We start from the raw sequence: 16,615 nt of genomic DNA, 5'->3' as shown, positions 1-16,615 counted from the left end.
AATGTCATGAAAATCTATTAGGTTTATCTATTTGTGTTATATAATATTAGTGGTAACCTTGGAATAGTAATATTATGAAATAATATTATGTGTAGAACTATATTATACACATAATTGTCAACGCATGATTCATATCATGAATCCATTTTTTTATTTTTCAGTATCATGCATTGTAGCGTATCATATTATATATCGTAAAATATACAAACTTATTTAGTTTTTTTTTTTAAATTGCTAAAAGTGTGCTAAAGTACACTTGTACCTTAGAAAAAGTGAAAAAAAAAAATGTAGGGAAAAAATGAAGTTTTAAAAAACTGTACATAAAAATAAAAGCTAAAAGCTAAAACGGATGCCACACTCTTATGTCCATTCTCACATGTACCTTATCATAAGGGTACTATGGTAGTTCCACCCCTGCCTGTTGTATTGAGAATTAATGCACGTTATCTGATTGAATACTATTTCTTTACAATTCTTTGGACTTCATAGTATCTCTCTGTCATTGTTTATTGTAGTTGTAGCAAAAAAGCTATGGATTTGCTTCACAAGTTCTTGAACATTGTACTCCTTCCCATAACTCTCATCGTGTTACTCTTCTTCATGCCACCATTTCTTATTCTCAAGTTTCTTTGGTCCTTAAAAAGATATGTATACAGTGAAAATGTGTCTGGCAAAGTCATACTTATCACTGGAGCATCTTCAGGAATTGGCGAGGTTTTTATCAATCCCCCTCATTTATCATTATAAATAGTGGCAGAGGCCAAAGGAAAGGGTTTTCTAATCCTTCCTATTTTTATCCACGTTTTTACCCAACCTTGGAGATGATTTTTGTCATATATTTTTGTTTCTTTAAGTTATAATTTTTTTTTTTTTAAATTTCAAACTTTTTTTATTGTTTTTTTTTTTTAACTTTTCAAACTCTTTTAAAATTAATAAAACTTCTATTTCCTTTCAATTAATCAATTGAGAATAAGTGTATAAAGTATAAACACCAAGCTTTAATCTTTCATAGCGGTTAAGATGGTATATTACTCTATTGATTTAGCAACAATTACATTCATTATCACATTTATTTTACATATTAATATATAGATTGAGATATCTAGTTCCTTTATACTTAGATTCTTAATATGACATATTAACTTTGGGAATTGAAGCATGTTGCTTATGAGTATGCCAAGAGAGGTGCTCGTTTAGCCCTTGTTGCAAGAAGGGAGGACCGTCTTCAGGCAGTCGCTGATAAAGCTCGCAAGCTAGGATCCCCAGAGGTCATTGTGGTACGTGCAGATGTTTCCAAGATTGAAGAATGTGAGCGGTTTGTTAATGAGACAGTGAACCACTTTGGACGTTGTAAGTATGTGATAAATATGTTTTGGGTGGTGTTTTTTTCAGTGTGTTTAACACAATACAGTACTTTGTGAAAGAGTTTTTACCCATATTATTTCAACAATAGTTTTCTAACTCAAATGACATGTGCTTTCCTTGTAAAAGTAAGGTAGATGATAAGATCTAAGTTTAAGACCTACCAACTCTGTGTGTAACTTATTAATAAAGAAAATTGTGTAATGTACTTTGATTTTTCTATGGCTTTGGTGGTGGAAAAATTGTAACTCGTGTTATGGTTGGTGGGATTTTTTGAACAGTGGATCATTTGGTGAACAACGCTGGAGTAGCATTACAATTGCGCTTGTTTGAAGATTTCACCCATTTCTCTGATATTGCTTCAGTTATGGTAATAAAACCAGCATCCATGATTGCATTCTTGTCCTACTTTTGTAACTAGCTTGTGATAGTAATTGTAATTCGAATTTAAAACAAAGTTGTAGCTATTGTTTATTAGATAATGTCCCTTGAGGTAACTTCAAAATACACCATAAGGTAAATTCTTATTGCATTTATAGGCCAAGTGACTGGTGCTAACATGTTTATCAAAATAAAATCGGCATTGGGGTTCAATTCAAATCTCACTGGCTATTCACATCCAAAAACACAAAATCTTGGCAACAAAATGCGGAGTTTAAAATTTCTCTCATATGATAGATTAGCAAAACAACATATTGTCTGCACCCATTAACTACCTCCAACTTTATAATTTTTAGGATATAAATTTCTGGGGATCAGTGCATAGCACCCATTATGCAGTTCCACACTTGAGAAAAAGCAAAGGGAAGATTGTTGTAATTGCTTCAGCTGCACAATGGGCTACTACTCCGGGATTGAGCTTCTACAATGTAAGAAACCTCCTCATATGTGTTACTCCCACATTTTCTTTCTCATCAATTGCTTGTAAATCTGTGATGGTTTCAGGCAAGCAAAGCAGCCCAAGTATCCTTTTTTGAGACATTGAGGACTGAATTTGGACAGGATATTGGAATTACAATTGTGACTCTGGGAGCGATTGAGTCAGAAATGACACAAGAATTTCTACCAGAGGTAGGCTTTAGAAATGTGAATTATCAAACTTAGTTCATCCTTTACCCTACCAATGTATGTTGCAGTGATATTAGAGGCCTTGAGATGTTTAACCCATACCAAGAGGGCTTGAAATCTTTTAAAAATTGTAATGGTATGGAAAACTTTCCCCAGGAAACAAGTTAGGTAATAGTATGGCAAAATTTCCCTAAGAAACAAGTTTTCCTCAATAACAACTTGTTTTGGATAAGGTTAATTGCGGGGGAGGGGGAAAAAAAGCTCTCCTTTATTGCGAGTCAGTACCAATAGAACCAAAGCTTGTTGGAACTTATAAAAAACTTCCAACTACCATGTGGATGTGCTAGCTAGAAAATCTTATTCTTTAGAATTGTACCTCTTTAAATAGACAAAGTACACAACTCGATTTTGACCTATGTCTTTTCTTTTCTTTTAAATCGGTAGATACAAATGGGGAAAAATGATTTGAATAATGAATGTCTCCATTTAAAACACTTAATTTGTCATTATTGTTTGGAGGCGTATGGGTGGGTTATTGAGTATGGATAAAAATTGTCACCCCAAATTGAGCACCTAGGCCTAACAACTATTGTGCTAACCTTTCTGTACCCTATTAAGCAGAAAAACTTGTAATGACCTCTACTATTTGTAATTTCTACTTCCCAACTTATCTATTATGTAGTATGTACACTTCTATTCTTATTCTCTTAAAACTAAGAAGGATCTTTTTTCATTTTCTTAATGTGATGCTTGGTTAGGCTCAACTTAACTGGATGCCAGTTGAGACAACAAAAGGGTGTGCTAAGGCGATTTTGGATAGCACCTGCAGTGGAGACATGTACTTGACTGAGCCATCTTGGGTGAAGGCTACATTTTGGATCAAAATATTGTGCCCTGAAGTATTTGAATGGTGCTTACGCTCAATTATTCTCAACAACATGCCTCAGACTTCAAAGAAGGACTCCTAGCCAGAACCTTGGGTTAGGGAAAAGCTACTTCACGCTCTTGCCTTGGTTGCGTTGCAAGCTAGCTTTGCTCTAAGTGGACGTCTTCTCTTACCTTGAAAAGGGTAATATTTCATAGCTTAATGAATCTTTCACTACTTTGATAGAAGAAGGGGCAATTTATACCATTTCAAACATTCCTTGGCCCTTAAGTTTAGCCAATTAACTCTCAATTAATTCAATTAAATAAATTAATATTAAGGTGCAGTGTTTCCGCATTTCCTGCGTCGCTTTTTTTTTTTCTTTTTTTTAGCTGTGAATGTTGACTTTTCCCGTAAAAAGTGCATTTATGCACTGTTCACGGGACCCATGAACATCACTTTTCAGCAACTTTTTCATTAAAAATAGGTCTCATGGTACTATTCACACATTTAAAAATTATTTTACTACAGTGTTTTCAGTTTTCAGTTTTTAACTATATCCAAACGGACCCTAATATTAGTTAAATCCAAAGTTTAGTAATTAACTAATACTTTGTTCTAGGATTGAATTATATGTATGCAATTCCATGATAAATTATATCCTCGATCAATAGTGTTACAAGACATTATTATATTTAATTTGGACTGAAATTAAAACAATTAAAATTAAGGGTTCATTATCACGCATCTTGGTGCGGTGGTCACTTCACAAATATAAGTGTTTGTGGGGTGTGGAGGTAAGGGTCGGGATTCAAGTCTCCAAGAGGGAGTTTCACACACATATACACTTAGATTAGACTAAAATAAAATTTCTATCTTGTATTAAAAAAAAAAAAAGGATTCATAATCATGTGTAGTCGGAACTTAATTCATCCAAGTGCACATTAACCGTTAACACTTGATTTAATGCTATCTTTCAATCAAATTGTCCGATTAAGGCTCATGACCTTTGATTTTAGTTATTATGACTTCAAGATTTATTTCATGCAATACAATTAGAAATCAAACAGTCAAAATATTAGTTTTACCCCTAAGATGTGAAATGATTGTTGTGATGAAATGAGGTTAAATATAAGTTGCAAAATGGGGTCTTTACACAACAAACTTAATAATGTAGAGGTAAAGAAATGCAAACTACAAGAAAACATCGAATGTGTTTTTGAAAATAAAAATTGAAGTCCCTGGGGTCAAAATCTCTCTGGCATCACTGCCAAACCTCCACTAGTGAGTAGTTGCAATACAGATTTACAATAGATCTTTCAAGCCTAAAGCTAGCCTAGAACTCGAGCCCTCCATGCTCTTCTTTGCAACTGAATTTGCTGAGCTGTTTCTTCACCTTGTCTTCGGAGTACGCATGCTGAGTGGCCAGTAGTAAGCCACCTAGTTCTCTTGGATTTGTGGTATTGCTCTCCAATGATTCCCAACACCAACCGCTCAACCAAAGATCAATGAAAGGTAACATGAAGTGTTTGGAAAATCTACTCTCATGGCTTGGAAATGGTAAGTGAGAAAGAGAATAAAGAATGGTAAAGATTCACAGAGGGAACATAGGTTCTCTCTCTCAAATGGATGAACTCAATAATGCTCTAACAAACTCTCAAAGATCTCTAGGGATTTTCTCACCAGCTCTTGCTAATTGGAATGGGGTAGAGTTAATTGGAATTGAACTAGCTAAAGGATAAGGATGCAAGATTAGACCTTATTCTCAAGCAACTCACGGGCGTGACTTGGTCGCGAGTTGCTCATTAGCTGCACTGAAAAAGGTTGTTCCTTTTTCTACCATGCGTCCATCTCACGGGCTACACTCTATCTCATTAGTGCAACCTTCTCTTCAAAGCAATAGTGGTCAGGGCTTAAGTACTTCTACCCAATTACAAATTAACCCAAAATACATGAAAATTGAGACGAAAATACAAATAAATTTGGCATGCAAATAAGCCAACAAAAACAAGGACTTAACAGACAGAACTCAAGCTTAACAGAGAAGAAGTTTGGAAGTGCAGCAGCTATAGACAACCTTTAAAATTAAAAATAAAAACTCTATTATATGCTTTGAGTGGAGAGTGACAAAATTTTCAGTAATTTGCACCCAAAAAAAAAATTTTAAAATTAAGGTTTGAGATTGATTTTTTTTTTGTCTTTGATTTCAATATTTTTTGTTGAGAGTAGTGTGTGTGTATTTTAGCTTCTGGGAGATTAAGAACTTTTACACTCTAAAACTCCATGGAGAAAACAAACGGAGAGTAGCACATCCAACGAAAATATTTTTTATCATTTTTTTTTTTTTGAAAATGTTAATTTACTACAATTTTTACTACAAAATGCTTACAAAACTAATGTCACAAATATGGTTGGTGACATTTCAATCATATAATAAATGAATGTCAAAATTACTTTTTTGTGAATGGTGACATATCAAAATTTGTAATATCTCTAACATCTCTCTTCATTTTCTTTGATAATAATTTTTACATGTCGGCTAATATTTGAGTCTTTATTAATACTCACATATAAAGAGATATACTTATTGTTTAATATTTGGGGGCCTAATTCCACCTGGATTCTTAGGCGATCGCTTAACTGACTAGTAATTAAGTTGGCATTGCTTTTAGTTACATAATTTTTTTAATTAATCATGTAACTTATTTAAATAATACATATGGATGGTCTTATAACTTGTTAAAAAAAAATCTTCCATAGTCCAAATCATTTTAAAAACAAACTTTGTCCCTACTTGAATATTTCCAGCCAAAAACAAATACTAGGCTCAAGCTAACCGAGTTAATGGTTTAATTGAAGCCACATCTTCACATATACAACATCACTCTCACATCACATTTACATGTACCTTATCTCAAGTCCTTCGTGTGAGATCCCAAAGTAACGTGCGTAAAGCCACCTCTTCGCTAAATTGACAAAAATTAGTGATCATTTCCAGAGTTTTAAAACCTAGAAATACCAAAATCTTATCCAAATGATAATGACCGTTATCCAGTTGAATCCTCTTTGTTTTGTTATTAGGTACCCAGTTCCTTGGAGTTTTTAATATCTCTCTCTTTCTCTCTGTTCATTGAAGCAAAGCTATGGATTTGCTTCACAAATTCTTGAATATTGTACTCCTTCCTATAACTCTCACCGTATTACTTCTCTTCATGCTACCATTTCTTTTTCTCAAGTTTCTTTGGTCCTTAAAAAGATCCATATATAGAGAATATGTGGCTGGTAAAGTCATACTCATTACTGGAGCTTCTTCAGGAATTGGTGAGGTAATTATTTTATATGTATATTTAGTCATACAAATAATTTACTAAATTCTATTTCAAATAAAAATTTTCTAGCAATTTAAAATAAATTAATATTTAGTTTAATTACTTTGATTATATATCATAATTTTGCATTTTGATAGTATAAAATTTACACATTACATACCTTGCTTGGATGAAGTAGCTCAATAAATTTAACTACTATACTTCACAAAATTAATGTGTTTTCTATTATTCGATTCACTAATTATTAATATAATTTTAATTTATTTATATATAATTTTCAATTAAGTCGTACATCGCACATACGTTATAATAGTTTTCAATAAAATTTGACACAAAATGACATGTTTTGATTGTTATAATTGTGTAGTTAAATGACTAAATTTACTATGTCTCAATATCTTAAGCTTTTGGAAGAATGGAAGATTTAACATGGTATCAGAGCAGTCTATGTCTCCTCTGCTCTATCTCCCTTTTAAAATCTCACTTGTTAGACCCCATCTATTAAAAATGTAGTTTTGGCCCACAAGTGAGGGAAAATAATGGAATTTATGGTTAAATGATTAAATTTATCATATCTCAATAATTTTAGATTTTGGGAGAATCGGTACTTAATTTAACATTGATTACTACTAACAAAATAAAGCGATGTCAATGACTCAATGGTGGAATCATGTAAGAGTGAAGTTACTTCAATCACAATATCATGTGAAAATTTTAAGCTTATAATTTTTTTTTTAACTACATACAGCCAAGAGAATAGTCAGATACTCGAAGAGGTCTAGATATCCCTGTTAAAAAAAAAATTTAAAAACCCATCAATTTATTAATTTAACACATTTCTAGTGCCTTGTCTCTTGACTATGAACGGTTTTACAAATAATTAATACAAACAATTCTCGTAGCACTACATGGACTTGGCCCTAGTGAAAATTTTCTAGTTGTGCCTTTGTTAATATATAGATTGATAGTAATGTGACATTAATTTTGTGGGTTTGAAGTATGTTGCTTATGAGTATGCAAAGAGAGGAGCTCGTTTAGCCCTTGTTGCTAGAAGAGAAGATTGTCTTCGAGCAGTGGCAGATAAAGCCCGTAAGCTAGGGTCACCAGATGTTGTTGTGGTTCGTGCAGATGTTTCCAAGGTTGAAGAATGTAAGCAGTTTGTTGATGAGATAGTGAACTATTTTGGACGATGTAAGTGTCTTATTTTTTGTAAAAGATTATATCATGAATTCAAGACCTATTGAGTACATTTGTATATAATTAACTTATCAATAAAAAATATTGTGCGATCGATATCTTTTCATTTTCTATAGCTTTTTGTGAAAAAATAAATAAAATTGTAACTCGTGCTATGGTTGGTGTGGTTTATTTTTTGGAACAGTGGATCATTTGGTTAACAATGCTGGGGTAGTACAAGTACGCTTGTTTGAAGAGTTCACCCAATTCTCTGATATTGCTTCAGTTATGGTAATAAAACCAGCATGTATGATTGAATCTCTATCCTACTTTCTTAACAGTGATTGTTATTAGAATTTAAGAATGAATAGTGATAGCTATTGTGTTTTAGATAATGTCAATTGTTAACCATACAGAAACACCAAAATATTGAAAATTAATGCATGTCTAGGCCTACTGTTAACTGTATTAGGAATCTTTGCAATTAACCTATAGATCTAAAAAACAAAAAACCAAATAAACTTTCTCCATTTTTTAAGCAAAATTTAGAGAATCATATTCCAATATTTACATGTTTGTCAAAGTGAAATAGGTATTGTGGTTCAATTCAAATCCTTCAGACTATTCACCCCCAAATACACAAAAACTTTGCAACAAAATTGCAAACCTTAAAATTAAAAATTTTAAACTATATTTTGTCTGAGTTTTAGGTTGCATACTCGCCCTAACTTACTCTAAATTTATGTTTTTAAGGACATAAATTTTTGGGGTTCAGTGTATAGCACCCATTGTGCAGTTCCACACTTAAGAAAAAGCAAAGGGAAGATTGTTGTAATTGCTTCAGCTGCAGCATGGTTAGGTACTCCAAGATTGAGCTTCTACAATGTAAGAAACCTCGTGATTTGTGTTACTCCCATATGTTCCTTCTCACTAATTGCTTGTGAAATCTGTGATGGCTTCAGGCAAGCAAGGCAGCCCTGATATCCTTCTTTGAGACATTGAGAACTGAATTTGGACAGGATATTGGAATTACAATTGTAACTCCTGGAATGGTAGAGTCAGAAATGACACAAGGCGAATTATTTTCAGAGGTAGGCTTTAGAAAAAGTATATTGTTAACTATCTAACTTAGCTAAGTGTTTACCCTACCATTTTTTGTTGCATTTATATTATAGGCATTGAGGTGTTTAATCCATACCAAGAGGTTTCTAAGATCTTTGAAAATTTGTTCTTTCCAAAAAGCATCAGCTATTGGTATATGGCTAGAGTCCATGGAGGAGAGGGGGAAAGTTTTGGAAGAACATCAAAACATAATGATGCCTAATTTCTATTTTTCACCTGTGTTTGACAAAAATGAGCCCTTCTTTATAGCCTATCAGTACCAATCGAACCAAAGCTTGTGTTAAAATTTTTTAAAAATATTTCCAGCTCCCATGTGGATGTGCAAGATAATCTTTTGCTTATATCATTAACATATGCCAATCCATCAAAGGATTGTTGGTGAACTTGATTTTGTTTTGCGAATATACCTATTTCATAACACAAATTACACTGTTCAATTTTGACCATAATTGATCTGTGGAGAATCTATAGTCAACCTCAAATTTTTGAACTTAAGACTTGATAGTTGTTTGGGGTCCGACTGGATGGTTATCTGACAATATGAGTACCTAGGCCTAACAATAACTGTGCTAACCATTTTGTACCCTGTTCAGCATAAAAATTGGTAATGGCCTCTACTATGTGTGATTTCTATTGCCAACTTAGCCATTATCTACAATTCAATTCTTAATCTCTCAAAACAAAGAGGTATATTTTTCATTTTCTTAATGTGATTTCTGGTTAGGTTGAAGCTAACTGGATCCCAACTGAGACAACAGAAGGGTGTGCCAAGGCAATTTTGGACAGCACTTGCAGTGGAGACATGTATTTGACCGAGCCATCTTGGATGAAGGCGGGATTTTGGGTCAAAACCTTGTGTCCTGAAGTATTTGAATGGTGTTTCCACTCACTTTTTGTCAGTAGGCCTTGGACTTCAAAGAAGGACTAGTGCTGTAAATGAATAGACAGTTTGAACTTGACTTGAGAAAAAAAAAAAACTTAAATATGTTCATTTATTTAACAAATAAGCCAAGTTCAAGCTTATTTTACCCTCAACTATGAATAAGCCAAGCTCAAATAAAATAAAGTATTATTGAACAAATTCATGATTATGAAAGTTCAAGTAAGTATACATGACATTATAAATTATATGTATAGATGTATAAAAATATACTTATATAAACTTGATATTAGATAATGTAGGTTTGTAATTTTTTTTTATTTAATGTACGTTTGTAATTAAAGTCATAAGAGATTAAATCATTATTTATAACTTAATGATAATATAAATAGTTTGATTTGTAGTAAAATTATATATAATTTAAAAGTTCATAAACAGAAATTATTCTATCTTATTAACTAAAATAATATAATTTATGCAATAACTTTTATTTATCTATTATTATAGCTTGTATTTGTGAACAGGTAATAAATTTTAGTTGTAGTGTACTAGTTTTTATTATATATGGAAAAGAAATAAGTTAATCAAGTAAGTTGAGTCCATGGTATTAGGTTGGCAAACCATGAACAAATGTATCCATATTGGAAAGTCTTAGTGCATCTTGAAGTGTGCTTGAAGTCTTTTTCAATTCTAAGACAAGACCAAGATTCAACTCAAGGAGAACTGCTAGTTATGTAATCTTGATGCATGTTGGACACCAAGCAGCTTGACCGATCAAGATTCATTAAACTTTATCCATTGAGACCAATTCTCAACCTATCAAAAATATTGTTGAACAAAATCCATGTTTAATTAAGTTCTTAAGAAATGATGGATTTAATCATTTAACTACATAATTTTAACATCACTCATAGAAGAATTCATGGTCTTGGAGGTTGGTAACTAAGCTCACACAAATTTTTCCATCAGTTTTTCTATGTCACCATATGTTGTGTTACTTTTTTTTTTTTTTTTTTTGAGGGTGTGTTGTGTTATTTACTTAGTTGTTCATTGTACTACATATAGTGTATGTTATACTATATGGTAAATTGGTAATTAATCTTGAAATCAATCTAAATTCATAAAAAATAATTTGTTAAAGTTGATTAATTCCGCAATAAAATAAAGACGAAAATACATTATTGGTCCTTGAAGTTTACGTAGTAAGTATTTTTGGTCCTTGAAATTTCAAATGAACACCATTGGTCCCTAAAATTTAAAAAATGAATACTATTGGTCATTATGTTAACTTTCATTAGTATTTTTGCTTATGTGGCTAATGAAAGAATGAAGTGACATTTTTTATATGATGTGGCAGTTCTTAATGACTGGGATTGTATTTTAAATTTTTAACCTTAAAAAAAAAAACTAGGGGCCTAAAGTAGGCCCAATACTCACCATTCACTCAGAAATCTAGCCGAAAAAATATGTAGATATAGATGCTAGATTTGTCAAAGTAGGCCGCAAATTTTATTTCATCATTGAATTTCAAAACGGCACTTTAATATCGCCCACCAATGAAAAAAATATTAGGTTGAAGCTAACTGAATGGCTAATTAATTGTTTCTAAAAAAAGAAATAAATAATAATGGCTAATTAATTCAAGCCACATTTTCAGATGTACAACATCATTCTCACATCACAATTTACATGTACTTCATCCCAAAGTAAGTTAATTGAATCCTCTTTCTTTTGTTAGGTAGCCAAGTCCTTGGAGTTTTTAATATATATATATATATATATATATATATATATATATATTTATATATTTATATCTTTCTCTCTGTTCATTGTAGCAAAGCTATGGATTTGCTTCACAATTTATTGATCATTATACTCCTTCCTCTAACTCTCACTGTGTTATTTCTCCTCACGCCTCTATTTCTTTTTCTCAAGTTTCTTTTGTCCTTCAAAAGATCCTTAATACTTTGAAAACGTGGCTGACTTCACAATTTATTGATCATTATACTCCTTCCTCTAACTCTCACTGTGTTATTTCTCCTCACGCCTCTATTTCTTTTTCTCAAGTTTCTTTTGTCCTCCAAAAGATCCTTAATACTTTGAAAACGTGGCTGACAAAGTCATTCCGATTACGAGAGCATGGTCAGGAATTGGCAAGGTATTTATATTAATATATATATATATATATATATAGACATTGGCAGAGGAAACTTATTTAATTACTCCTATTTTTATCAAATTCATTCCCCAGCTTAGAGATATTATATATTTATATGCATAAAAGTTAAAAATATTATGTTTAATATTATACCGACAGTAAGTCATGATTATAAGACTCGATTAAACAAGCTTGTCGCAGAACAAGCTTACAAGAACATTATTATGTTTCGAATCAGCTTATTTAATCATTGACCTTAAACTTAGAGACTTAGAGTTGAGATTGACTCATTTTCTAAATTAATGAACACAAACAAATTTTTTTGCATAAGAAATGTAAATTATTTTATAAACAACTTAATTTATTTACAAAATAGTTCATTTTCGCTTCTTAGCAATGTGAGACTGGGAAATTATTGTGTACTCTCGGAATACCATAAATGTGTATTCTCTCCTATCACATGAATGGTGGGTCTCACTAATTAAATTCATGGTGAAACCCACCATTTATGTGAAAGATGGAAAGTACGCATTTATGATACTCCCAGAGTACTTAATAATTTTCCTGTGAGACTAAGTATACCGGGAAGGACATATTCCATTCAGTGGGTTAAGTTCCACTTTGCTAAGTAACAAGTGTATAGTCCAGCTTACAAGTGTATAAGTTACTGAGAATTCCTTCTTTGAGTGGACGTAGAACCAACAATAAACCCCATTTACATATCTATGTCATTCATTCAACTAAGCAGAACAAAAGAAAGTTATATATATATATATAAAATAAATACATCTTATCAATTTATAAATAATTTTAGCACATCACTCCATAAGTATTTTATTTATAAAATAATTTTAGCACATAAAATAGTCACTCCATAAGTATAAGTGCTTGTGGGATGTGGGGGGTAAGAGTCAGGGTTCAAGTTTTCAAGAGGGAGTTTTACACACATATACACTTAGATTAGACTAAAGTAGAATTCTATCTTGTATTAAAATAAAAAAATTAAAAAATAAAAAATAAAACTAGTCATTTTGGTTATTTTAATAATTTTTCTCTCTACAAAGTTGGCCTTATATTGAAAAAAATGACATAAAGCTGCAAAAAAGACAAAATTGTACCCAAAAAAAAGTCAAAATTTGCTATTAACGAGCACTATAAAGTTCCCATTAACAAAACCCTTTATTTTATGTTTTCAGCATGAGTTTCAACTCATCCTTCCTTCCCTTGTAAAAGTAATGTAGAGGTTTATATCATGACTTCAAGACCTGCTGAGTGAATGTGCAACTTAATTATCAATGAAGAAAATTGTGTGATATGTAATTTGGTTTTCGGACCTTTATATATTTGCATTATGCTTGCAATATAAATTTACATTGTAGACACAAAAAGTAGTAAATGTTGTATACATTTACAAAAAGTGTAAAATATTTATCACTTTTTGCAAAAATGTACAACATTTGCCACTTTTTTGTGTTTACAATGTAAATTTACCTAGTAAAAAGAAGAATCTCCCTTGGTTTTCAATGGCTGTGGAAAAAAAATTGTGACTTGTGTTATGGCGGGTGGGGTTGTTGGAACAGTGGACCATTTGGTGAACAACGCTAGAATACTACGACTAGGCTTGTTTGAAGATTTCTCCCAATTATCTGATATTGCTTCAGTTATGGTAATAAAACCATAACACTGTAACAGTACTTGTTATTGGAATTGAAAAAAATGAACGGTGATACCAATTGTCTATTAGATAATGTCATCCGATATTATTGCATCTCTAGGCCTGGCATTAACCATATTAGAATTCTCTTCATTTAAAATGGATCTATTTTATGGTTTAGATTAAATAAAGTGGCACTTTGTACACGGCCAAATCCAAAAATAAAATTTTAACTATGAAATAAACTGTCTCTATTTTAAGTAAAATTGAGAGGATCATGATCCAATGTTTGTGTGTTTGTTGATATAAAATAGGCATGGTGGTTCAATTCAAATCCTACTAGCTATTCACATCCAAATACACAAAAAATTTGCAACAAAATTGCACACTTTAAAGTTCAAATTTTTATTTGATGTTAAGCTGCATTTGTTCAAGGATTAACCTATTTTTTGTCTGAGTTTTAGGTTGCATACTTGCCCTGACTAACCAAACTTCCTGTTTTTAAGGATATAAATTTTTGGGGTTCAGTGTATAGCACCCAATATGCAGTTCCCCACTTAAGAAAAAGCAAAGGGAAGATTGTTGTAATTGCTTCACCTGCAGCATGGTTAAGTACTCCAAATTTTAGCTTCTACAATGTAAGAAACCTCCTAATTTGTGTTATTCCCATTTTTTCCTTCTCACTGATTGCTTGTAAAATCTGTGATGACTTCAGGCAAGCAAAGCAGCCCTGATATCCTTTTTTGAGACATTGAGGACTGAATTTGGACAGGATATTGGAATTACAATTGTGAATCCTAGAGTGATTGAGTCAGAAATGACACAAGGCGATTATCTTTCAGAGGTAGGCTTTAGAAAAAGTATAACGTGAATTATCAAACATAGCTAATCATTTACCCTACCAGTGCATGTTGCATTTATATTATGGCTATGGTTAATGGAGGAGAGGGGTTTTGGAAGAGCATGAAAACATAATGATGCCTAATTTCTATTTTTCGTGGTTGACAAAAATGAGCTCTTCTTTATAGCCTGTCAGTATCAATTGAACCAAAGCTTGTATTAAAAAAAATAATAATAATAAAACCCTTCCTACTCCCACGTGAACTTTCTCAAAGATATATATATATATATATATATATATATATATATATATATATATATATATTTTTTTTTTTTTTTTTTTTTTTTTAAATCCCATGTGGATGTGCAAGAAAATATTGTGCTTATATCATTGATTTTACATATGCAAATCATGTGCTCCAATTAGCTCAACTGATAAAGTCTCTTATCGTCAAATTATAAATTTGAGGTTCAATTCCTACCTACACAAAAAAAAAAATTGATGTTTTGGTACGATGATAATTGATAAAGTTTGGATTCCTGACCTACCTCAAACTTTTGGACTTAAGACTATATTGTTGTTGTTTGGAGGCCTGCCAGATGTGTATATGACAATACTTTTGGACTTAAGACTAGATTGTTGTTGTTTGGAGGCCTGCCAGATGTGTATATGACAATATGAGTGCCTAGGCCTAACAATAATTGTGCTAACCATTTTGTAATCCCTAACATGTGTGATTTCTATTGCCAATTTAGCTACTATTTACACTTTGATTCTTATTCTCTCAAAACAAAGAGGTATCTTTTTTCATTTTCTTAATGTGATTTATGGTTAGATTCAAGCTGATTGGTTCCCAACTGAGACAACAGAAGGGTGTGCCAAGGCAATTTTGGACAGCGCTTGTAATGGAGACACGTACTTGACTGAGCCATCTTGGATGAAGGCAGGATTTTGGGTCAAAACCTTGTGTCCTGAAGTATTCGAACGGTGCCTCCACTCACTTTTGGTTAGTAGGCCTCGGAGTTCAAAGAAGGACTAGGGCTGAAATGAGTAGCTAAACAGTTCCAACTTGACTTAGAACAAACTTAAAAACGCTTGTTTATTTAATAAAAAGGTCAAACTCAAGTCTAGTTTGGCTTGACTATTAACTAGCTGAAACAAAATAATGTATTCGTGAACAAGCTCATTAGCATTAGTCGATTTAAGTATACATAATATGTTTGTGAGTGTATGTGTGTGTAAATATACTTTTTTTTTAATTATTATTTACAAAATAGAATTCTACTCTAGTCTAATCTAAGTGTATATGTGTGTAAAACCCCTTCTTGAAGACTTGAACCCTGGCCCTTGCCCCTTCCCCCACCCCACAAGCACTTATATTTGTGGAGTGACCATCATATCAAGGGTGTGCAGTGGTGTGTGGGTAAATATACTTATATAGACTAAAGATTAAAGATTGAATAGTGTAAATTTGTCATTAAATTCATAAGATATTAAATTATTATTTATAATTTACTAATAAAATAAATAGTCCATTTCATAATAAAAGTTACATAATATTTATATGAAAAAATTAACTTTCAACAATAAAAGGATGGTGGATCTGCTTCTTCTTCTGCTTTTTTTTTTTTTTTTTTTAGAATACTAAGTATTTTTACATACACACGGAGAGATGTGATAAGGCCCTAAAGAAATTGACAATAGTGTATATCTAAAATGGTCTAACTCTTAGATACACAACACAAATTTTAAACCTTTGGTGGATCTACTTTTTATAAGTTCATAAGGGAAAATCAAGCTATTTGATTAACTCAAACAATATAGTTTCAACCATAATTCAGTTATTAAATTTGTGAAGAGTTTACTATATATATGGAAAAATAATAAGTTAATCATATTGCTCGTGAACAAGTTCGAGCTCGTCTTACAAGAAAATTAACCAAGTCTAAACATATAATCTACTTCAATGATAAGCTCAAGCGAGACATTTGAAAAAAGGATTTATGATTTACACTTTAGAATTAAAATATCAGTTTGACATGTTAAATCAAGATCTGGTCACGAAGATCTTAAAGTGTGTCTTTGTTTTTTCTAATATACTTTATCAAACTTTGTACAAATCAGATAATTAGATGTCACCAAATCAAAGTTTTTACCCCC

General features: G+C 31.8%; 3 protein-coding genes across 3 annotated transcripts; all 3 read left to right on the top strand.

Annotated features, from left to right (window-relative positions):
- Window positions 1–463: 463 nt before the first annotated feature.
- Window positions 464–3,634, top strand: LOC142641375 (11-beta-hydroxysteroid dehydrogenase A-like). The gene is made up of 6 exons (XM_075815796.1): window positions 464–714; window positions 1,158–1,350; window positions 1,644–1,732; window positions 2,100–2,231; window positions 2,308–2,433; window positions 3,189–3,634. Exons 1-6 carry the CDS (start codon window positions 532–534, stop codon window positions 3,396–3,398), a joined length of 933 nt encoding a protein of 310 aa, XP_075671911.1. The 5' UTR covers window positions 464–531; the 3' UTR covers window positions 3,399–3,634.
- A 2,567-nt stretch (window positions 3,635–6,201) lies between these two features.
- LOC142640469 (11-beta-hydroxysteroid dehydrogenase A-like) lies at window positions 6,202–10,010 on the top strand. The gene is made up of 6 exons (XM_075814585.1): window positions 6,202–6,621; window positions 7,623–7,815; window positions 8,006–8,091; window positions 8,554–8,685; window positions 8,763–8,891; window positions 9,647–10,010. Exons 1-6 carry the CDS (start codon window positions 6,439–6,441, stop codon window positions 9,848–9,850), a joined length of 927 nt encoding a protein of 308 aa, XP_075670700.1. The 5' UTR covers window positions 6,202–6,438; the 3' UTR covers window positions 9,851–10,010.
- A 3,505-nt stretch (window positions 10,011–13,515) lies between these two features.
- On the top strand, window positions 13,516–15,688 carry LOC142639318 (11-beta-hydroxysteroid dehydrogenase 1A-like). Its single transcript, XM_075813521.1, has 4 exons — window positions 13,516–13,626; window positions 14,121–14,252; window positions 14,330–14,458; window positions 15,291–15,688. The coding sequence occupies exons 1-4, from the start codon at window positions 13,516–13,518 to the stop codon at window positions 15,492–15,494; spliced, it is 576 nt and encodes a 191-aa protein (XP_075669636.1). The 3' UTR covers window positions 15,495–15,688.
- Window positions 15,689–16,615: the final 927 nt, after the last annotated feature.

This window comes from Castanea sativa, chromosome 6 (assembly GCF_040712315.1).
Source record: "Castanea sativa cultivar Marrone di Chiusa Pesio chromosome 6, ASM4071231v1".
NCBI lineage: Eukaryota > Viridiplantae > Streptophyta > Magnoliopsida > Fagales > Fagaceae > Castanea > Castanea sativa.
This window is presented reverse-complemented; position numbering and strand designations above follow the sequence as displayed.

Excerpts from the sequence above, each read along its gene's own strand:
- LOC142641375 (XM_075815796.1), top strand. The coding sequence starts at position 532 with ATGGATTTGCTTCACAAGTTCTTGAACATTGTACTCCTTCCCATAACT. Across the intron at positions 715-1,157 it reads CATCTTCAGGAATTGGCGAG|CATGTTGCTTATGAGTATGC; the intron begins GTTTTTATCAAT and ends TGGGAATTGAAG. Across the intron at positions 1,351-1,643 it reads AGTGAACCACTTTGGACGTT|TGGATCATTTGGTGAACAAC; the intron begins GTAAGTATGTGA and ends TTTTTTGAACAG.
- LOC142640469 (XM_075814585.1), top strand. The coding sequence starts at position 6,439 with ATGGATTTGCTTCACAAATTCTTGAATATTGTACTCCTTCCTATAACT. Across the intron at positions 7,816-8,005 it reads AGTGAACTATTTTGGACGAT|TGGATCATTTGGTTAACAAT; the intron begins GTAAGTGTCTTA and ends TTTTTGGAACAG. Across the intron at positions 8,892-9,646 it reads AAGGCGAATTATTTTCAGAG|GTTGAAGCTAACTGGATCCC; the intron begins GTAGGCTTTAGA and ends ATTTCTGGTTAG.
- LOC142639318 (XM_075813521.1), top strand. The coding sequence starts at position 13,516 with ATGGCGGGTGGGGTTGTTGGAACAGTGGACCATTTGGTGAACAACGCT. Across the intron at positions 13,627-14,120 it reads CTGATATTGCTTCAGTTATG|GATATAAATTTTTGGGGTTC; the intron begins GTAATAAAACCA and ends CCTGTTTTTAAG. Across the intron at positions 14,459-15,290 it reads AAGGCGATTATCTTTCAGAG|ATTCAAGCTGATTGGTTCCC; the intron begins GTAGGCTTTAGA and ends ATTTATGGTTAG.